This window comes from Notolepis coatsorum (assembly GCF_963971535.1).
Source record: "Notolepis coatsorum genome assembly, chromosome: 1".
NCBI classification, from domain to species: Eukaryota; Metazoa; Chordata; class Actinopteri; order Aulopiformes; family Paralepididae; genus Notolepis; species Notolepis coatsorum.
In genome coordinates this window covers 301057985-301081317 of record NC_140165.1, presented here as the reverse complement: position 1 = coordinate 301081317, position 23333 = coordinate 301057985, and the positions used below count along the sequence as shown (strand labels likewise).

Sequence of the window (23333 nt, the reverse complement as noted above, 5' to 3'; positions counted from 1 at the left end):
TGTACATGAGGGAAACCACAGTTGCCTTTTGAGTTTAAATAAAGGTTTGAAGTGTCAGTTCCTCAGAATCAAGAGGGAGCATAATGTTTAAAATGTGCAATACGTGCGACAGCACACCAATAAACACCCACTGACTGAAACGAAGACAAACACTTAAGTTAATCAATAGTAAGGGTCTGGACTGGGGGGCTTCGGATACACTGCAGCTCCACTGTCACAATAAAACTGTTGGTCAAACTGCCTTCAGCAACAACCACGGAGCCAAACTGTGAGCCTCCCAGGCTAGGATACGGCTTCCATTATTGCATGTGACACACACACACACACACACACACACACACACACGCACACAGACACACACATATACACACTTTTTGACAGTCTCCATGACAACCAGGCTGCAGCTCTACAGCTACTCTGGGTTCCCTTTTGTCTTGAAAGACTAGAGATAAGGCGAGAGGGGAGAGAGAGAGAGAGAGAGGGGGGGGGGGGGGGAGAGATATATGGGAGAGAGGGAGATAATGAAAGAGAGAGAAAGAGAGAGATGGAGAGAGGGACAAAGAGAGGGGGTGAGAGAAATAATGAGAAAGAGAGAAGGGGGAGAGAATGACAGAGAGAGAACAAAAGAGAGAATGAGAGAGAGCGAGGAGGGCTGACGGGTAAATAAATAAAACATAAGGAGAGCACTCTTCCAACTCCCAAACACAACCAATTTCCCAGGGCAGCACCTGGAGAGAGCAGTGGGCTGAGCGGAGACAGGGGAGGAAAACAGGTCTGATTGGACCAACGTATTCATAGAGTCCCCTGCCGTCTTGACCTCCGATGAATAAACCCCAGACAGGGAATGGATTGTATTTGCCGGGCCTGGGCGTGGATCAATAAGACCTCATAAAGCCCCAATCTATTCCGTCATTAGACCAGTGGTGTTCATTTCATAGGGACCTATTCACGACGGGGCAATTATGCTGCGGCACACTCTCTCGGCAAAGAGCCCACCGGAATATTCTCCGTCTCCCATCGTAAATACCAGTATGAGCTCCGTCAGCCCCCACCTCTCCAGGTCCCCGTGGGGGGGGGGGGGGGGGGGGGGGGGGAAGAGAGAGAGAGAGAGACACACACACAGTTACTGCGCTAGGGTTGTTTACGTGCAGCTATAGAAACGCAGATACATATCCAATTTGGCTGGTGGACAGCAGATGCCTCTCCGCCCAGCGGCCCAGCCCCACATGCACCTAGAGGACCACTCACTCTGGAATTTCCGTAAGTTGATCAGTCCATGGTCTCGGATGATCCTGCAAGGAGGACAGAATTAGATGGCACCGTTATTTTTTACAACTGAAACGTATCTAGTGTACTAATATTTACAACTGAAACTTATCTAGTGTACTAATATTTACAACTGAAACGTATCTAGTGTACTAATATTTACAACTGAAACCTATCTAGTGTACTAATATTTACAACTGAAACTTATCTAGTGTACTAATATTTACAACTGAAACTTATCTAGTGTACTAATATTTACAACTGAAACTGATCTAGTGTACTAATATTTACAACTGAAACCTATCTAGTGTACTAATATTTACAACTGAAACTTATCTAGTGTACTAATATTTACAACTGAAACGTATCTAGTGTACTAATATTTACAACTGAAACTTATCTAGTGTACTAATATTTACAACTGAAACTTATCTAGTGTACTAATATTTACAACTGAAACTGATCTAGTGTACTAATATTTACAACTGAAACTGATCTAGTGTACTAATATTTACAACTGAAACCTATCTAGTGTACTAATATTTACAACTGAAACTGATCTAGTTTACATTTACATTTAGTCATATAGCTGATGCTTTTATCCAAAGCAAGTTCTGTACGACAAGTCATCAGGAAGGGCACAACTCTATCAGCTGAGTAACAATGTTCATCAAAGTGTTGAGTGCTACAGTGTAGGTTAGTATATTAGGACAAGTGCATGACAGGTTAGTTAGGGTTAGAATTTACTAATATTTACAACTGAAACGTATCTAGTGTACTTTGATTGAATTATGTTTTTTTATTTTTGTGTCTTACATACAGATGTATGCCCAGCCCATATGGGCTTACAAGACACAAACAATAAGTATAGTATACTTAACAATAAGTATATAGACCAAGATGGCCACAAAAAAGAAAATAAAACATAACAAGCTGTAAACAATGTACTTCAAAAAACAAGAGGAATTCATATAAAATTATATAGGATATAATGTGTTTTGTACTTTTGTCTCAAGTGCCATGCTTTCTCCAAAAATCCTGCAAAGCTGAAAATGTCCTCCACAAAAAAACAACTCAACATACAACTCTCAGACTGCCAAAATAAAAATCCGGATTTACAAATTGAATTTTCTCAAATAAAACCCTCCTCAAGTCGGTGTACAAGGGGCAGTGAAAAACAAAATGAAATACTAATATTTACAACTGAAACTTATCTAGTGTACTAATTTACACCACAGCGGCTGGTGGATTCATCAATTCAGACACTTTCATTACCGCTTCCTCGCTGCCCAATTTAACCTTAAAATAGAAAAGAGTCCATTGTTTACTCGACAAAATGTCCACTACTGGCGTAGGCTGATTACCGACCAAAGACAACAGTTGCCATCAGTTGGCTGGTAAACTTGTGTTCATTTACCACACTAACCGATATAGATACCCTTATATAGTCCTCTGCGTGAATAGCCATTTGAAAACCCAAAAGACATACTGTATCAAGACACATTCTCATATAGGCCTAATGTGAAGAATGACAGCAATGTCAAAAACAGCGAGGTGAGATTTATTATCCAATAGTATTGGTGATGAGAGTGTCGAGCCTTTTGTCAGAACACACTTGACCACGCGGTGGATGAAACACAAGCAACACATGCTGTGAAAGAGAGACTCTGTGTGTGAGTGTGTGTGTGTGTGTGTGTGTGTGTGTGTGTATAGTATGTGTGTGTGTGCATGTGTATGTGTATGTGTGTGTGTATAGTATGTGTGTCTGTGAATAGTATGTGTGTGTGTATAGTATGTGTATGTGTGTGTGAATAGTATGTGTGTATGTGTGTGTGAATAGTATGTGTGTGTGTGTGTGTGTGTATGTGTATGTGTGTGCGTGTATAGTATGTGTGTGTGAATAGTATGCGTGTGTGTATAGTATGTGTGTGTGTATAGTATGTGTATGTGTGTGTGCGAGCGTGGGAGGCTCAACAAACATGCCTCTCCCACCACACATGCTGTTCCTCCGTGCTCCCGGGGAGCGAGGACTCGTTAAGACTGATTTACTGATGGAAGCATTACCACAGGAATTGGCCGTGCGTGCCCGAGACTGACAGCTACACGGGCGGGAGATGAGCGGGAATGCGAGGGGTCTGACTGACACCTCTAGAGAGCTGAACGGAACAGAAGACGTGGCCAATCGAGGCCCGGCACGGAATAGTTAGTGTGTAGTTCCCTTTCTTCCAGCATGGCTGCCTGTAACCGTCGGTAACCGTAAAACCGATTTGAAAAGAAAATGCCTTTTCTGAGTAAGTAACACACCGGACATGTATTATCTTACTACTTCAACTGTGACTTGTTTAAAAGATGCAGTAATAAGACACCAAATTATGTTTTTGTTGATATATTTCTCATATCGACACGTCAGCAACCGTCGTCTCTTCCATTGCCACGTACAAAACGATGGTTGCTATGTTACAGGCAGCCATGCTGGAGGAAAGAGAGCTACACAAGGCCTCTATTCAAGGAAGACTAGTTTAACCGTTTCACTACCACACAACAAAGGGTTAACACTTTCACTACCATTTACATTTAGTCATATAGCTGCCGCTTTCATCCAAAGCGACTTAGAAGTTCTGTACGACAAGTCATCAGGAAGGGCACAACTCTATCAGCTGAGTAACAATGTTCATCAAAGTGTTGAGTGCTACAGTGTAGGTTAGTATATTAGGACAAGTGCATGACAGTAAGGTTAGATTTTTTATTTCAGATAATGGTTGAAGAAGTGCGTCTTTAGTCGACGGTTAACCCGGTTAGTGTAGTGTGGTAGTGAAAGGGTTAACTCAAATCAAATCAAATCAAATTTATTTATAAGGCCCGACAACACACGTTAATGTCCCCATGGGCCGTACAGGTCTTCTTTAAACAAGTCAAGAAGAAAACATAACAATAAGTCAAGAACAGAACAAGAACACCATAAGGTCCAACAAATTTAAAATAAATGCAAATAAATGAAAGAATGCAAGCACTCCCAGACATACCCCACGCGAAGGTAAGGAAAAACTCACTAAAACCTAACAATAGGGAAAAATGCTCCACAGGCAGTGTGGAGGAGAGAAACCTTAGAAGGGCCATTCAAGGGGGGATCTCCCTTCTTAGATGTCGGTGATAGTAGTGTTGCAGACTAACAGTTACCACACTAACTTTATGTAGTGTGGTAGTGGAAGGGTTAAGTTATTCATGATAATAGTAGTTCATAATATGCCATTGACAGGTTTCCATCCGTTGCCATCCAGGTGCTACAGTAGGTTATCCATTAAAATCCTGATGTCCAATGATTTGTCTCGATGAAAAGAAGCACCACAACCATTCTTCTTTTCAACGGTACTGCATATAGAATACAGGACCACATGGTTTAAATTGTCCATATAACATACTTATTTATGGACATCTTTTGACTAGGAAAGGCCTAAATTGCAATTGGCTACAGTGAAATATGTGGTCTTTGCTGGCAGCCTATGGAGTTAAGTGAAGGGTTAAGCACATGCTTTGCTAGCAGACAGACAGACACGTTGTTGAGGCTCCGTCACAATGTCCAATATTCAGTGTCTCAATAGACAAGGCTCTGCAGCCTGTACATTAGATATATAAGAGGACACATATTACAAACAGAGTAACAAAGGCTTATAATGCCATCTATTGATAGATTAAGGTCATTACATTTGTCACGTTAAGTCAAGATCAACTCACTTCTTCCTGCGTTGTCTCTCCTTTAATCTTGAATGATATATGTCAACCACTGCAACCTTGAGGGCTGAAGAAAAATAATTAATGTAGCAAAATGGCAAATATAGGGTACCGGTATATTGTTTGTTTTGCAACTGCTTAGTTGGTGCTAAACAATTCTCTTTTTACTAAAAGGAAAATGTCTACCCACCATGGAGGATGTCCGAGTCATCGTCCACAAAGTCAATGTCTTTCAAATCCCATTCAGCATAGTTGTCAAACTCCTGGATAGGAAAATAAACAGTTGGTTAAACCATTAGATTAGGAGGGCTGATCCTCAATCTGTTCACCTTTTAAATGGTGCATTTGCCTTTATCCAAAGCGATTTACAATTTTGTTCCTCACATTCACACAACGATGGCAACAATGCAAGGTGCCAACCTGCTAATCGGGAGCAATTAGGGGTTAAGTGTCTTGCTCAAAGACACTTCGACACGCTGCCCGGGAGGAGCGGGGAATCAAACCGGGAACCTTCCGATTACCAGACGACCGCTCCATCTCCTGAGCCACGGTCAAGTCATAGTGAAGTTCATGTGGTCACATAGCCTGGCCAGAGTGATCCTAGATCAGCCGCCGTATTGTTAAGACGTTTGATGAAAAGGGTCTGCAGACTAGCTGGGTCGCTGAGGGACTTCAATAACACAACAGAGTCATCTAGCGGCTAATGGCTATCAATTATCTTAATTCAGGCATCATTTAAAAAGGCGGGGTGGTGACAATACGGCGGAAGAGCTTGTTTCCTACCACCATGTGTTGTGATTGGATGGGAGGCCTCCCATGGGTGCTTATAACCACACTATAAGAACGTGTACCTGACGACTTCTTAAGTGGCGTCACTCCGCCCCGTTTACATTTAATCAATTCACTACATTGCAATTCCCCGTTGGCATGGCAACGGCTACACGTCCTCCCGTCAGCCCGGTCCACTCAAGCTCTCTTCAGAGGCGGTTCATTGGAATAATTGCGCGGCGAAGAAGAAACGTCGACCAGACTGAACCGTCACTCATTCCGTTGGACGGAACGTGGGAAGGAGGCGTCCGAGGAGGTTTATTGCTTTAGTGATGGGAGATTATTTGTTCCCTTGGAGGAGAGCCAAAATAAAAAGATCAAAACCGAAGCTTCCGTTTTGGTTTAGTGTTCGAAAACAATTATGAAAAAGTATAAAAACCAATAATATACCAGAGGTCATGCTATAATATGGATTTGTGATTATTGGCACTAGTGTGCTGTGGTTGTAGGAACGAGGCCGTAGAATAACCCTCCCCTCATGTGTTTACTACATAATTTAAACACATCAATATTATAATATCATGCAGATAATATACATCATGTCTTCCTTAGTATCAGCATCATATGAAACTGGGAATCGCAAGGAATCCGTAGATACCAGCCATGTCATGCTTGCTTACAGGAAAAGGGGCTAAATATTGCACCATAATGTAGCAAATATCTATTAATTTAATTGTCCAAATGTTTTTTTTTGTAAAAATAAATATTATAATAATTAAAACAGCCAATTAATTATTACTTTAAATGCAGTGATGTATCCTTATAATAATCTTTGGTAATTTTATATATATTTTATATACCATGTAATAACTAGCACAAAATAGCAGCTACAATCCAACATTATTGGCATTGGCCTTTAAAAACCTTTTACTTCTAACAAATACCAACGCATAATCAATATGATGTAAAGGAGAAGGAAACACCGCAATCCTGAATTATTGTGGCATTTACTGTACATAGAAATCAAAATAAATAATAAATAAAATATACTGCAGTAATACAGAAATGCTCCATCTCCCCCTCACCTCCATGAAGTCTGCCCTAGCAGGCATGTATCCTGCCATATCTCGAGACAGCACAGAGTCAAACGTGGGCCTGGGGGGATCGTCTGTGGCTGCAGAGAGATGACATTTACATTCAAATGTGGCCATGCATAATAAACCACTTGTTCTCTGCATTGTCAACAGAACAAGACATTTAATTTTTAAATGCCGTGACAAATAAAAACTCTTGACAAGACATTTAATTTTAAGCCAGTAACATACAAGTCAAACTGTGAAGCCAATAATCAACTAAAACAAGGGAAGCTTGCAAAACCTATTAGAGGCATTTTGCAGCTTTTTTTTTTTACATGAATCCTATCGTTCTGTTGTGAGGAGGATCTGTGATGGTAATCGGACATTAAACTTAACAATGTGCACTTGTTCTGTTATGCACTCACACACACTCATACTGGTATCAGATACCAGGGTTAAACAGGGCATCAGATATCAGGCTGATACCAGGCTAAAACAGGGCATCAGATATCAGGCTGATACCAGGCTAAAACAGGGCATCAGATATCAGGCTGATACCAGGCTAAAACAGGCTGATATCAGGCTAAAACAGGGAGTCAGATATCAGGCTGATACCAGGTTAAAACAGGGCACCAGATATCAGGCAGATATCAGGCTAAAACAGGGCATCAGATATCAGGCTGATACCAGGCTAAAACAGGGCATCAGATATCAGGCAGATATCAGGCTAAAACAGGGCATCAGATATCAGGCTGATACCAGGCTAAAACAGGGCATCAGATATCAGGCTGATACCAGGCTAAAACAGGGCACCAGATATCAGGCTGATACCAGGCTAAAACAGGGTATCAGATACCAGGGAATTACCCTAATACTAAAACCCGACCTTAACACTTTCCGCGACAACAGCGAGTTTACTCGTTATTGGCCGCCAGCGGTTGAGCGCCAACAACGAGTAAACGTTATTTGGTCTGTTTTTCTTTTTTCCCGATTTTAATATTCTATTCAATGTCACGGACCTGGATGTTGCCGTTAAAAGGCATACTGGGACCCCGAGGGTGCAGTACCAGCCAGCTCTGGCTAGGTGGCAGTATCAAGAGTGCAGTAAACCCTGTTCCAGACCGTGCGTTACATCTAAATCCCTCCGGGTGCAAAATGTTGACGAAGCCGAGTAAATCGCTTCATCCGACCACTTCGAAACGCATCTGGCACACTCTATCCATAAATTGTGCCAAATTATGTCCGGGACCAGATGGACACCAATACTGGAAATCGCGATCAGACAATTGGAATATTCTTTTTGGAATACCCCTAACCAAAGGTAAGGACTATTTTACATCAATTTCAGCTTGATCCAACAATGTTTTCATATCCATCCAGCTGATCAGCGTCTGTAGTGTTCAACGCGAATGCCGTTACTGGCCATCAAAGCATCACTCCTAAACTATACTTATATTCACCACGGGATAACGCGTGAACGTATGCATGACAAAAATTCTCTCTTTTTTGCATGTTCGACAGAAGAAAGTCACTGTCAAATGACTATAGTATTGTCTCCATAGCTATAATATAGAATATAGATATAGCTCTACAAACAAGGTGACGCACTCCTATCTTTAAAGCGTGGCATAGCTAGAACGGGACCAGGCTAATCCCTGGCGCTGAATGAGTTAAGAGCCATGTGAAACATGTCAGAAATCTAATAAAAAAACAAATAGAGAAAATTGTATTATATCTAAATCGTTTTGGTCCAATGACCCCAAACTAATGGTCTAACTCTGTACCGTTCAGTAAAAGTAGCTAATAATCCAGATCAGTACTTAGCATCAGCAATCTCAGAAATAATTTTCTTTTTATATACCACATATAATACATGAAAAACCAATTGACCCATTTCAAACCCCGCTCTCTTTTCCTTTCCTCTTCTCTTTCCCAGAGGAAAACAACAGTTACGATTGGAGGATCAAGAAAAGAGGGCGGGATTTGAGATAGGTCCATAGGTTTTCGAGATAGAGGACTCTCGTCATCTCTTATTATCGGGTGAAAGCGTGGACGGCACGTTTCCTTTACTGACGTTTGAAGGGAATGGCGCTGTCCGCAGAGCGAGCCTCCTCCATCTGGCGCAGGCTGAGCAGGGTGGAGGTGAACAGGGGGTTGTTGATGAAGTTCTTCATGTAGTGGCTCTCGCACTCCTCCTTGCTTTTGGTGCGCATCTGATACGCCACATCCTGCCTGGAATTTTAAATAGATGCACTTTTTTTTTTTATTATTTCTTTTTTTTTTTACCCATCCCAATTTAGTCGTTATGCCAATTCCCTTCCTGGTCGCGTCTACCAGGACACATACCCCACCGGCTTCCCACCCGCTAACACTGCCAATTGTGTAGGGACGACTGACCAAGCCGGGGGTACAGCTGAAAATGGATGCAAGTTTAGTGTACAGGATTATTTATGTATAAGAATTAAAAAAGGACATTGACATCCAAAGATGTCCATCACTAAAACAAACAATCCATAGTGTTCTTGTGACGTGTCATGCATTGGCTACCAATATGGCACTATGCCATAACCACAGCTGGTTGACCAGGGTTGTCATTTAATGATAATCCCGTTATTTGATTAAAGACATGCTTTGTAGGGCGGCCGGGTAGTGCAGCGGACTAAGCGTCTGCCTACCACCACAGAGACAGTGGGATCGAATCCAGCTGTGGTGCTTCCGGGTTGGCCGACCGTCCATACTAACACAATTGGCGGTGTTGGCAGGTGGGAAACCCGGCGAGGGTGCGTCCTGGTCGTTGTAAACAGCGACTCCTACAGTTCGGTTGGGGCACCTGCACAGCAAGGGAAAGATCTAGGAGAGGTAGTGTGACCTTCCACACGTTACACTCTCCCAGTGAGAGTCCGCGCTGCCAGGTGAAAAGAAGTGGTGGGCTGGCTACACATGTGTCGGAGGAAGCATGTGATAGTCTCTGCCCTCCCAGACCGACGGTAGGTGGTAGAGTGTGCAACGACCAGGAAGGGGATTGGGAATTGGCATAACGACTAACATTGGGAGGGGAGAAAAACGGAAAAAGAAGGGGGAAAAAGATAATAATAAAAAAAAAAATACATGCTTTGTAATATGTCCAGTTTCAGCATGTAAAACAGACGTAAATTGACTAACCAGTTACCAAAGCCACAGTCCATGACCGATTCCAGTAGGGACATCTCCTCCTGTGCCGTCCACCCAGGCTCCAGCACAGGAAAGTCTGACGTCTGCATGAGGGAAGTAGACAGTTAGAAGACATGCTGAAAGTGTGTGTAAGTGTGTGTGGTTTTGCAGTTCACTTACCATGATTTCATATGTGTGGTCGCTCTGATGCTTCTTGTACTCAAACCCTCGGGTGAAACACTAAAACGAAACCATTTGCATTGTCAGTTTGGAGTTGAGAGCGCTAGGGCCTCGTGTAAGCAGCCATTCTTCAACGTCTTCTGAACTAACCTGAAGGCATAAGAGGAACGGTGTGGGTCCACACTCGGCACACTTGATGTAAGGCTCGGCTAGGTAGGAGGAGCAGCCTCTGCACGGCGGCTTGTCAAAAGGATCATCTAAAAAAAAAACAGGAGATGATAATAAGATCATGACAGAATGTTAATAATACTTGTATAAATACTGTGTAAATAGAAAATTAATTGACGCATGTCTGGTTTTATCTGACTGCTACTAGCCTGGAAGCTTGTTTACAGATGCACATGAACCGGCCAGCTAGCTACTTTAGGTCTACACATAACTGTGATAATACCTTCACTGGGCTTATTATGATTATCAATAGTGGTGTATTGTATTGTAGAGGAATTTGCCATGAATAAGGATGTGCTCACTCAGATGTAGAACACAGGTTTATTTAGCTCAAACAGAGTATCAAAGTACAAATAGATCAAGAGCTATTGCTGGATGATTCCATGAGTGACAAGGCCTAGTATCCCTCCAAAGAGCTCCTAAAATCCAGTAAGACGTAGGTCTATATAGTGGAGAGAAAGGGATTGTGGATAGGATGGCCCAGGTATTGGATTGGAGGGGGGTAAGGTGAGTTAGAAAGAGGGGGGTGGCATCAGGTGAGAGACAAAATGTGGATGAATGGGGGAAAGTTGGAACAAGATTGGGAGATTGTTTTAGGAGGGGGGGGGGGGGAGATAATTATTCCACAATATCATACAGTAACAGTTCAAGACTCGCCCAACAGCCAATAGTTTATTTCAATTTCAACCAAAAAGTACCCCTAAACATAGGACAGAGTTATGAAACTATCTTTTTCTGTCCAACAATTTCAGTGGCTTGTGTATTGAAAAACAAAACTCCCCCCAATGGTGGTTGGTTCGTTGTCTGCCAAAGTGTCTGGTAAAGTAACGTTACATAAGCTAACATTTAGCCAAACCAAAAGCAATTGTTGTTGGTAATAATTTTCTAACTAAAAGCACATTTCGGGGGAGCTAAATGGACTGTGGTGCCCCCCCCCCCCCATTCCCTTGTTTCTCTCCAATACATCTGGAATAGTCTATGAGTTACTGGCCAGTAGGGATCTCATGTAGGACATGCAGTGTCGTATACTGTACAGTGTCCACGAGGCAAAGCATTGGCAAAAATAGAATAGAGACGAAAGTGGCTACACCTACACGTTTAAAAAATGCACAACACGATGTCTCCACACTACTCTCTACATTGGCATTGAACACTGTTTCTATACCCAAAACTAGGGGGTGAAATTTACAGTTTGCTTTTGATGAGAAAAACTGTATTGGATTTATCATCTGCGAACTCAGTCACCAGTTGGTATAAATGGTATAAATAAAAGATTGATATTCGCCCCTTTTCTGTTAACATGAAGAAAAAAATACTTTGGGATTGAAGTAATATGACCCTTTAAACCAGGGGTCTCAAACTCAATTTACCTGGGGGCCGCTGGAGGTAGAGTCTGGGTGAGGCTGGGCCGCATCAAATATTATATATATTTTTCTTTTTTTGTGCAAAATCAACTCTGCCTCTCTTTGTTAATTACAACAAGCAATGCTGTTTGAAATTTAAGATGAGGTCAGACTCGGCAGTCGGCACTGACAGATTTGTGTTCATTGTGCTGCTTTTATAAAGCCTCAAATGACGGCTTACAATATTTCATGAAAGCAAAGTGTTTTGTTAGTTTGTCTAAGATTTAAAAAGGTTTAAACTTTACAGCACTGACAAAGTGCTGTACAAGTCCCACAACATTAAAAAAGAAAAAAAAAATATATATTATTATTATTTTATTTTTTACTTTGATGTCAAGTAGGGGGCCGCAAAATATCATCCAGCGGGCCGCGAGTTTGAGACCCCTGCTTTAAACCACATGTGTAACGGTGGACAATGGATTCATGGATTGTTTTGTATAGTGTAAATGTCTATAGAATCTAATTACACATGGGGGATGGGGAAAATAACCACCCGAGTGAATAACCAGACCAAGATCCTTTGTAGGATGGAAGTGTAAATTTTTCCATTAAATCTGGGAGCATACAAATTTGAGATGAGAGTCCTAAGCTTTCTAGTTACTAGTGCTTTTTTTTTACTCAGCACCAAAGTCCAAAGTACAGGCTAATCTACAAAACAAAGTCCAGTAGGGGTGGGAAAATATATCTAAATTAAATATAATACCATTACCATGATACAAAATGACAAGTGACAATAGATAGTACAGGCAATACAAGAAGGGCCAGAGCCGACTATACTTCCTCAGAAGGCTGAGATCCTTCAAGTCAAGTCAAGTCAAGAGTTTTAATTGTCACGGCATACAGGTATACAATGAAATGCGGCTGGTCTTGCCCGCGACGATGTGCAATACAGTGGTACAACATATAATAGAATCCAATAAAATACAGTGGTACAACATATTAATAGAATCCAATAAAACAGTGCAATAAACAGGTACATGGTGTGCCATCTCGGTATCTGTACATTAGTATTTACAGAGCATATAGGACATGCTAGGTAGCTTTAGTAGTGCAATACACTGTTCCTGATGTTATACTACTTTAAGTGGCCTTTCCTCTGGCCATAAGTGTGCGTGTGTGCGGCATGAGTGTTAAAGTGGCTGCTAGTGTGTGAGCGTGCTCAGCGTGCGTGTCGTGTATGTGCTTGTGTGTGGATAGTTCAGTTTCTGTGTCTCTCAATGTTCATTGTTCAAGGCTCTGATGGCCTGGGGGAAGAAGCTTAGCCTAAGCCTCTCCGTCCTAGTAGCTGGAGTTCGCAGGCGTCTGCCTGACCTCAGCAGCTGGAACAGGCTGTTATTGGGGTGGTGGGGGTCTTTCATTATCCTGCAGGCTCTGGATTTGCACCTCTTGTTGTATAGAGCCTGCAGGGGAGGTAGCGCAATACCCGTGGTACGCTCGGCTGAGCGCACCACTCTCTGTAGGGCCTTCTTGTCCTGTGCCGTGCTGTTCCCATACCAGGCAGTGATGTTTCCGGTCAAGATGCTCTCTACAGCTCCTGAGTAGAAGGACTGGAGTATCTTCCCCGATACTCTGAACTTCCTTAACTGTCTCAGGTGGTAGAGGCGCTGCTTCGCTTTCTTTACTACTGTGTCTATGTGTGTTGACCATGTCAGGTCCTCTGAGATGTGGACCCCCAGGTACTTGAAGCTGCTCACCCTGTCCACGGTAGCCCCGTTAATCGTCAGTGGTGTGTGTGTCTCCTGCTGTCCTCTCCTATAATCCACGATCAGCTCCTTGGTTTTACCAATGTTCAGGAGCAGGCTGTTGTCCTGGCACCAACGTTCCAGTACCTCAACCTCCTCTCGGTAGGCCTTCTCGTCGTTGTCCGAGATCAGCCCCACCACCACCGTGTCGTCGGCGAACTTCACAATGGAGTTGGAGCTGAACTTGGCCGCACAGTCGTGTGTGTAGAGTGAGTACAGCAGGGGGCTTAGAACACAGCCCTGGGGGGACCCGATGCTCAGGGTGATGGTGTTGGAGGTCTGACCCCCCACCCTGACCGCCTGGGGTCTTTCACTCAGAAAGTCCAGTACCCAGGCGCTCAGGGCAAAGCTCAGGCCTAGCTCGATCAGCTTGTCCACCAGTCTGGTGGGGACTATGGTCTTCAATGTCTGTACAAGGATGTTGAGGATGTTCTATGAGTGGGTGGTGGCGGGTGCCTTCTTGTACGTGTAACAGAGGCAACTCGCCCCTGCCACGAATTCGACCATGCCTTGAGTGGGAGTCGAACCCCAGGCGTCCGCACTGCGGGCGACATCACAAACCGCTGCGCCAAGAAAGGAATTCCCTCCTAAGCGCTCAGTTTGGATGCCTCTGGGGAGTGAGTTTTACACCCGTTACACTCACCCCCCCTAAACTCACACCACCCAAGGCATCCGGGTCACGGCACCAGTGTAACAGAGGCAACTCGCCCCTGCCACGAATTCGACCATGCCTTGAGTGGGAGTCGAACCCCAGGCGTCCGCACTGCGGGCGACATCACAAACCGCTGCGCCAAGAAAGGAATTCCCTCCTAAGCGCTCAGTTTGGATGCCTCTGGGGAGTGAGTTTTACACCCGTTACATACGCAGTGACCTGCTGGGGCAGCAGACTGAGAGCAGGGGACACAAACAGGCTGGATAAGCTGGTCAGGAAGGCCAGTAGCGTGGCTGGGGTGGAGCTGGACTCCCTAGCGAGGGTGGCAGAGAGGAGGAGCCTTGCTAAGGTCCAGACCATCAGGGAAAACCCCTCCCACCCACTATACAGAGACTTGGCTGACAGGAGGAGCATGTTCAGTGCTAGGCTCACACTACCTAAATGCAGCACTGAACGGCACAGGAAGTCCTTCATTCCAACAGCCATCAGACTATACAATGCATCACTGTGCATCACTGTGCCTCACTGCATCACTGAGCACAGAGTGACAGTTACCATCTTCCTGGACTCTTACTTTTGAAACAGCACTGTGCAATATTTCACCTACTGTAGACTTCTGTATATTTTTACTGTATATTTTATTCTATTCTATTCTATTCTTATATTTTATTCTATTTTATTCTATTCTTATCCTTAGGCAATTTGATTGGTTTTGTTATTCTTATTCGTGACCTGTTCCATCTAAATGTTTAATGTTGAGCGATTTGCAGTGTCAAATTTCCCTCGGGATAATAAAAGTATTTCTATTCTATTCTATTCTATTCTATTCTATATCGTGGTGCAGACAACAAATGCATGGCAACATTGGCAATATCAGCTAGATTTCCCCAGATGTAAGGGTTCTCTGGTTTTTAGCTTTAGCAGAGACATTTCAAACGCATTGATTGATTGAAAACTTTATTAACAGATTGCAGAATGGGTACAGTACAGTACGTCTCAATACAAAAAATTGGGGATGCAGACCAGAGAAAGACGTTCGTCTTGTTTACATCAAGGTCCCCCATTTTCAATTAATCCATCTTTGGCTTTAGGTGAGAAGACCTTACTCCTAGAACCCACCTCACCCCTGCCCACTTTAACAACCTAGGATGGCTTAGAGTAGACGACAGAGTACAGCAACTTGCAATGGGCCTGGTCTACAAGATACACTACACGACCAAGGTACCCATGTACATGTCAAAATACTTCCCAAAGGTCAGTGAATACCACGATCACAACACCAGAGGGAGCTCCACAAATCATGTTAACCCCAGATTCGGCTCAAACAAGGGACTAAACACGTTTCGCAATTATGCCACATCAATGTGGAACGCCCTACCCAAAGCTGTAAAGGAATGTGAATCACTACCCACTTTCAAAACCACTCTCAAGGAACACCTACGGGAGACTGCAATTCGAAACTGGCCCCTGTAAATGTCCTAACCCAACCCCCTCCAATGTACAGTAATTTACCTAGTATGGTTGTCAATATTCCAATGTACAGTTTTGCCTGTTTGTACAGTGCCCCCCCGCCCAATGTACAGTTTTGCTTGTTTGTACAGTGTGTCCCCCACCCAACCCCCTCCAATGTAAATTACCTAGTATGATTGTCAATATCCCAATGTACAGTGTCCCCCCCCCAACCCCTCCCTACTAACTATGTTATTTGATACTATCTTGTCTAGCACAGTCTCTGGAGCGTAACAGTAAGAAGCATTTTGTATGAAAGTATTCTGTACTTCTGTATGACAACTATTAAAGAAACTTGAAACTACCCAACCCCCCCCCCCACACACAACCCCACCCAACCTCCTCCAATGTACAGTTTTTACGTCAAATGTATATACTCCCTTTTCTGGACTCTTTTTGTATCACAAACAGTACTGTATTTGCAAATCTGGTGTCATAAATGTATAGATGTAGCAGTACTGTCTATCTGTATGTCATGTATGTCATATATGTCCTGATGAATTGAAAATGGGGGACCCTGGTGATGTAAACAATTGATTGATTGATTGATTGATTGAAAGGTTGATTAACAGATTGCAGAATGGGTACAGTACAGTACAGCTCAATACATACAATTGTTAAGAGGATGCAGACCTGAGAAAGACTTTCGTCTTGTTTCCATCAGGGTCCTCCATTTTCAATTCATCGTAACAACAAGACGAAAGTCTTTCTCTGGTCTGCATCCCCTTAACAATTGTGTGTATTGAGCTGTACACTGTATTGTACCCATTCTGCAATCTGTTAATAAAGTTTTCAATCAATCAATCAAGAATGGTTCATGTTCACAAATGTTGACTGAACCAACTTCTGTCCTGGGGCACATCATGAATAACGTCTGCGAATTCTTCAAATGGGCGACATTCTACACTTGATGAATGAAGAATGATACATTTGATACACTTTACAGGTACACATTCTATTTGAATTGTATTGGCTCAGTTGTTGTGACGTTGGTGTTTGTAAACACTGAAATAAAGCATAATATACCTACTGTTACAAAGGGTCAGATTAAACCGAATATATATATTTATTGCCTGAGATCCCATGTATACTATTTGTATATCGTTTGATATCCCTTGTATATTCTTTGTACAATATGCACGGAATATCCCTTTAGTCTAGCAGGACAGACCATAATATTCATTCCCCTATTGGAAGCGACCCCCTGGCGCCAGGTACCGAGTAAAGCCTTACCCCCTCGAGCTGACTTGAAAGCTGCCGCCGGGACTCGCCCGAACATGCCCGCTTTCGCCCACGGCTACGAGACCGAGAGGCGACAGAGATGAGATAGGTACTATTTGTTCACGGTACATATATATATGGCGCAAGAAATGTAGAACCCCCCTTGCAGTTCCTCTTCAGTTCGCCTTCAGTTCAGTCTGGTGCAGTTACCGAGTAAAGCCTTACCCACTACGCAACGTGCGGTACAGCAGGGCTCGTATCGCCCCAACATAGTCTCGTGTTATCCTAAATACGTCTGTTTGTCGTATCGTTCTCTATATATTAGTAAACCTTCATTACGAGTCAAAGACCACGTGAAGTGGGTAATTGTGTGTCTATAATAGAGCACTTATTGCCGCGTGCTAATAGTACAGTAACGTCAAGTTCAGCCGTGCACTACCGCACCGGAGAGGATATCTACACCGGAGCAGCAGCACCACGGAGGACTTACACCCCGCCAGCGGTGCCACTCTCCGGGCAAGGATTATTCTTCTTCATTGCTTTGACCAAGCTGCTGGAGCAGAGAACCGCCTACCCCACTGCCACTGTGGGATCTACACCTGCCCGTGGGACCATCGCCCAAGCCCGTCGCTGCCGGAGCAGAGACTTGACAGCTCTCATCTGCGCGGAGCGCACCCTGGGATCACCACTGCTTTCCCCGCTGCCACAGGGGTGACATCGCCCCCTTGAACCCTGGACTTGCATAGAGCTTTGGCCCCCTCTGCTGGCTTACAACCGGTAGTACACCCTTTCCCAGAATAACCAGATCTAATTACCTTAATATTCACTATTGATTTGACTGCACATTCTTTGCCTTATAAGCGCAATCTAAATACTGTAAACAATCCCTTTTATGTAATAAATATTGTAAACTAGTATTCTGTGTGGAAAACCCTGTTATTGTGCGAGTGTTGTCATCTAGAATACCTTTGTACGGTATTGGCCAGTAATGTACAAGTCGGTAGTGATTAATGATATCAGTACTTGATTAATACAGTCAGGGAATTGTACCCCTCAGTTACAATTGGTCCTTCGATAGCCGAGATAATAATTAGCGTAATATTAATATAATATTAATATGGAATTGGCCGATGACGAACACTCCACAAACGGTTCTCCTAAGCTAGATCGCCCGCAGCGCAGACGACAGCCACCTCCCTACCTAGAGGCATACTCTGTCAGTCCAATACCTAGCTTTAAAGGGAAGTTAAACGCGGAAAAAGTAGAAAGTAAAATTATGTCCGACCCTAACAACCAGGCTACCCCGCCAACAGAGGCCCTAGTGGGTTCTAATGTAACTGACCAAGCTCACGGTGGGGACCAGGAGGGAACTGACACGACTTTACCCCCAGACACTACCCAAGAAGTAGTCCCGACCAGCCCCGGGAGGAAGACAACCCTAAAGAGACGCGCACCCAGGAGACGGATCTCCGCGGTACGCAACCGGAGAACGGATCTCCAACCAGTACTGCCGGGAGCCGATCGCCCCGAACGGCGTCTTCCCCCAGCGAGGCGGACAAGATGCTGGCGCAGGCACTCATCGCCACCCTGGCAGCCTCCACCGAACGCGATCGACTTCAAGCGCAACAGACGTGCGAGCGCGAACATTACGCAGGTGAGCGAGAGCGCTTCCAGGCGCAACAAAGGAGCGAAGACGACCGAATAAGACTGGAGACCAGACGCCTCCAGACAGAAGAGAACATCGAGCGAAGCCGCGCCGACGTCGCAAATGCACAGCTCCACGCCGCCCATGCCAGCGCCAATGCCCAGCGCGACGTCGCCAATGCGCAGCGCGACGCCGCCAATGCCCAGCGCGAAGCAGCGCGCGACGCAGCCCATGCCCGGCGCGAGGCAGAGCGCGACCGGATGCAGGCGGAGCTGATGGACAAACTGGTTGCCATGGCGACACCCCCTCACTCCGCACGGAGCTCTCAGAGGTCGTCAAGACATGGGTCTAGGACACATTCCCCTACCCGACGAAGCGACCCGGGACCCCGCCTACAGGAGGATCCTGTCCACGTCTCCGAACCCCCTCCCCAGCCGGTCCATACGAGACCTAGCAACCGGGTAACGGAACCGGACCACGCCGAGAGACTGAACAGACGACTCCAGGTCCTAGCAGAGGAAGAGGAGGAGGAGGAAGAGGAGTGTCAAGCCGACCAGCAGCAACGTGCTCTGGCCCAGGAGGCCCAGTACAGCCCGACCCGCAGCAACGTACTCAGGACCAGGAGGTCCAGTACAGCCCAGAAGTCAGCCCCGAGGCCCTGCGCTACAAACCCCCGACTCAACTCACGGGTGAGTTTGACGCACCGTCAGCCCCGAGGAACAGCACCTGGGTACCCGACCTTCGGTACCCACCAAGTACCAACCCAAGACGACACGCAAGAGGAGACTCGCCTAGGAGGCCTCTCCCCCAACGCTCACCGATGTATCAGTCACCCACAGCGTCATACATCGCCACGCCGTCAATTCCAGACTTCATCCATGAGAATCGAGCACAGTACACGGAGCTCCGGATGTGCTTAGAGACAATGATGGTGGATGTCGCTGATGAACGCCACAAGTATGCAATATTACTGAAGCACCTGAAAGTACCGCGAGCGCACAATATAGCGCTGGCCTACACCTCCTCTTCGACACCATACACAGCGGCCCTTGCAGCGCTGGACCCGAGATATGGACGTATATGGGATTACGTGATAGAAGAGATAAGGCATATTGACCGCCTACCCCCAGCCACAGACAATCGAGCACTGGACGACCTGTCCATCAGAGTGCAGTCCCTGGTAGGGATGCTGGGAGCGCAGAGGGAAAAGGGTAGGCATGAACTATACGCCAACTCAAATGTAGAGAGGATCTTGGAGAAGCTACCGCCCGCCCGACAGGAGCGCTTTAGGCGGCAGAGAGACCACCGAGACCCTAATGGCCCCAAACCGAACCTCCTCGATCTAGCCGACTTCCTGGCGAGAGAAGTCAGCAGCTTACGGCTAGATACATTCGGACGGAGCACCCCTGGCTCCAGAGAAGGAACCAGGAGAATAAATGATGGAAGAAGATCGGTGACTGTTATGCACCAAGCCGAAGCAGTACCGCAGCACTCCAACCACAACACCCCCTCGACGAAAGAGGACCAGTGGAAGATTGAGTGCCAGTACTGTGAGGGAGAACATCGGCTCCATCAGTGCGAGGACTTCAAGAAGCTGACCACGGAGGATGTGAGCCAGTGGGTCAAGGACCACCGCCGCTGCTTCCGCTGCGCGCGCAGCCACCTAGCAGCTGAGTGCCACCTGAAGAAAAGGTGCAGCAGGTGCGGTGGCACCCACCTGGAGGTCCTGCACGACATCAACAAGCGTCACCCAGGACAACAGAGTGGGCCCGTCGCGGTCATGTACCACGCCGAGGCGGTGGCACCAGAACCAAAGTTCCACCAGACCGCTCCCTACTGTACCTACTGCGACGGCGGACACTGGCTGGCACAGTGCGCCGAATATAAGACACTGAACCCCGTCCAAGTGAACCAGTGGCGCCAGGCGGCCCAGGCGGGCGCCGTTTACCGCGCAGCACGGTGCGGAGCCCACCAGAAGGTCCAAGACAACCAACCAGCAGGAGTGCTCCACATTGACCAGCACAGCGGGACCCCCCGTGTGCTCCTCAAAGTGGTCAGAGTGCTCCTGAGCCACGGGGACAAAGTCATGGACACTTACGCCGTCCTTGATGACGGGTCAGAGAAGACCCTTCTGCTCGCGTCCGCTGCGGCCCAGCTGGGACTGCGGGGGAGCGAGAACCAAATGACGATTCGGACAATAAGAAGAGATTTAAAGACGATAAAGGGCGAGAATGTCTCCTTCACTATCGCAGCAAGCGGGCAGCCAGAGCGACGGTACAAGATCACAAATGCTTTCACCAGCCAAGAAATAGGACTATCCCAGTACACCTACCCCATCCCACAGCTGATGGATAAGTGTGCGCACCTGCGTCAACTACCTATCCCGCTCATAGACGGCGCCACTCCGACCCTGCTGATAGGCTCCGACCATGCAGACCTCATCGTCCCGATAGACCGGGTCCATACCGGAACCCGAGGCTGTCCTGCAGCAGTCGAGACCCGCCTAGGATGGACATTGCAAGGCCCCCTCGCTAAGTCTCTCAGCCGAGCAGCAGCCACTAGCTGCCTACACACAGAGGCGAGCGACACCGGCCTCTCCCCCATACAGCAGAGGCTATTGACATTAAGCGAGAGGCCCGTGAGAGAACCGTGGGTACCAGAGGGAGTTCGGAACTCCACCCCCCTCAGCTGCGCTTCAGACGTAGCTGACCTCGAACCCAGCACCCCAAGCGACTCCTTGACGGGGCGGCCGGGACCGGCCCCTCCTCGCACGGGGTACAGAGCGAACAAGAGAAACAGACGGAGGAGGAGAAAGCACAGCCAAGCCCAGATCAAAGCAGTCTCAGGCCCGCTTCCTCCTAAGCCCCCTTCATCCCGTCCAGTCGTCATGACCATAGACCAGTCACCACCCCGAGTTGCGTGGCCGGCCGGCCGCGTAAGCAAAGTGACCACTGGTACCGACGGAAAGGTCAGAGTGGCAGAAGTGCTCGGCCAAGGGCGGATCTACAACCGACCCGTGGCGAGGCTGATCGAGTCGCCAAGGCTCCCCGACTTGCCTAATGACGACCATGACCCCTGACTTTGTGAACTGACCGACCCTCACAGACATTGAGTAGTGGACAGTGCGGTTGATCTGCCCCTGCTTAGCTAATTAGGTGGGACTAATTAGGGGGCGGCTGTTACAAAGGGTCAGATTAAACCGAATATATATATTTATTGCCTGAGATCCCATGTATACTATTTGTATATCGTTTGATATCCCTTGTATATTCTTTGTACAATATGCACGGAATATCCCTTTAGTCTAGCAGGACAGACCATAATATTCATTCCCCTATTGGAAGCGACCCCCTGGCGCCAGGTACCGAGTAAAGCCTTACCCCCTCGAGCTGACTTGAAAGCTGCCGCCGGGACTCGCCCGAACATGCCCGCTTTCGCCCACGAGACCGAGAGGCGACAGAGATGAGATAGGTACTATTTGTTCACGGTACATATATATATGGCGCAAGAAATGTAGAACCCCCCTTGCAGTTCCTCTTCAGTTCGCCTTCAGTTCAGTCTGGTGCAGTTACTGAGTAAAGCCTTACCCACTACGCAACGTGCGGTACAGCAGGGCTCGTATCGCCCCAACATAGTCTCGTGTTATCCTAAATACGTCTGTTTGTCGTATCGTTCTCTATATATTAGTAAACCTTCATTACGAGTCAAAGACCACGTGAAGTGGGTAATTGTGTGTCTATAATAGAGCACTTATTGCCGCGTGCTAATAGTACAGTAACGTCAAGTTCAGCCGTGCACTACCGCACCGGAGAGGATATCTACACCGGAGCAGCAGCACCACGAAGGACTTACACCCCGCCAGCGGTGCCACTCTCCGGGCAAGGATTATTCTTCTTCATTGCTTTGACCAAGCTGCTGGAGCAGAGAACCGCCTACCCCACTGCCACTGTGGGATCTACACCTGCCCGTGGGACCATCGCCCAAGCCCGTCGCTGCCGGAGCAGAGACTTGACAGCTCTCATCTGCGCGGAGCGCACCCTGGGATCACCACTGCTTTCCCCGCTGCCACAGGGGTGACATCGCCCCCTTGAACCCTGGACTTGCATAGAGCTTTGGCCCCCTCTGCTGGCTTACAACCGGTAGTACACCCTTTCCCAGAATAACCAGATCTAATTACCTTAATATTCACTATTGATTTGACTGCACATTCTTTGCCTTATAAGCGCAATCTAAATACTGTAAACAATCCCTTTTATGTAATAAATATTGTAAACTAGTATTCTGTGTGGAAAACCCTGTTATTGTGCGAGTGTTGTCATCTAGAATACCTTTGTACGGTATTGGCCAGTAATGTACAAGTCGGTAGTGATTAATGATATCAGTACTTGATTAATACAGTCAGGGAATTGTACCCCTCAGTTACACCTACAGTATACAATGGGCTAAGATTGAACGTTCCAAATGACGTAACGTTATTTTCAATCTAACGTTACACTCTTCAATAATGTAGCTATATATAATATAGAAGAAGTAATATTTAGCCTGTGGTATATTATCAAAAATAACCCCGGATTGGGGCTTTAAACGTTAGCTAACGTTACTGTAGCTAAACAGTGACATGTTAACGTTAACGCTTTACTTCAAAATAGTTTCAAATGGACTGTCTGACAGATGCATGAATAACATTTAAGAGGAATATATTAGTTAAACAATGCCATGTAAATATTGTTGATAGCTTATATATCTGGCTAACGTTAGCCACAC

At 46.0% G+C, this 23333-nt stretch overlaps 1 protein-coding gene across 1 annotated transcript in view; it reads right to left on the bottom strand.

Annotated features, from left to right (window-relative positions):
- tada2a (transcriptional adaptor 2A) overlaps positions 1-23333 on the bottom strand; it is a 33665-nt gene that overhangs the window by 10090 nt on the left and 242 nt on the right. The window contains exons 2-9 of the mRNA XM_084324788.1: positions 10320-10426; positions 10170-10229; positions 10002-10093; positions 8914-9071; positions 6849-6937; positions 5186-5258; positions 4999-5062; positions 1249-1292 (exon numbers count right to left, since the gene is read on the bottom strand). Coding sequence (XP_084180914.1) covers positions 1249-1292; positions 4999-5062; positions 5186-5258; positions 6849-6937; positions 8914-9071; positions 10002-10093; positions 10170-10229; positions 10320-10426 — 687 coding nt within the window. The remainder of the gene's footprint in view (positions 1-1248; positions 1293-4998; positions 5063-5185; positions 5259-6848; positions 6938-8913; positions 9072-10001; positions 10094-10169; positions 10230-10319; positions 10427-23333) is intronic.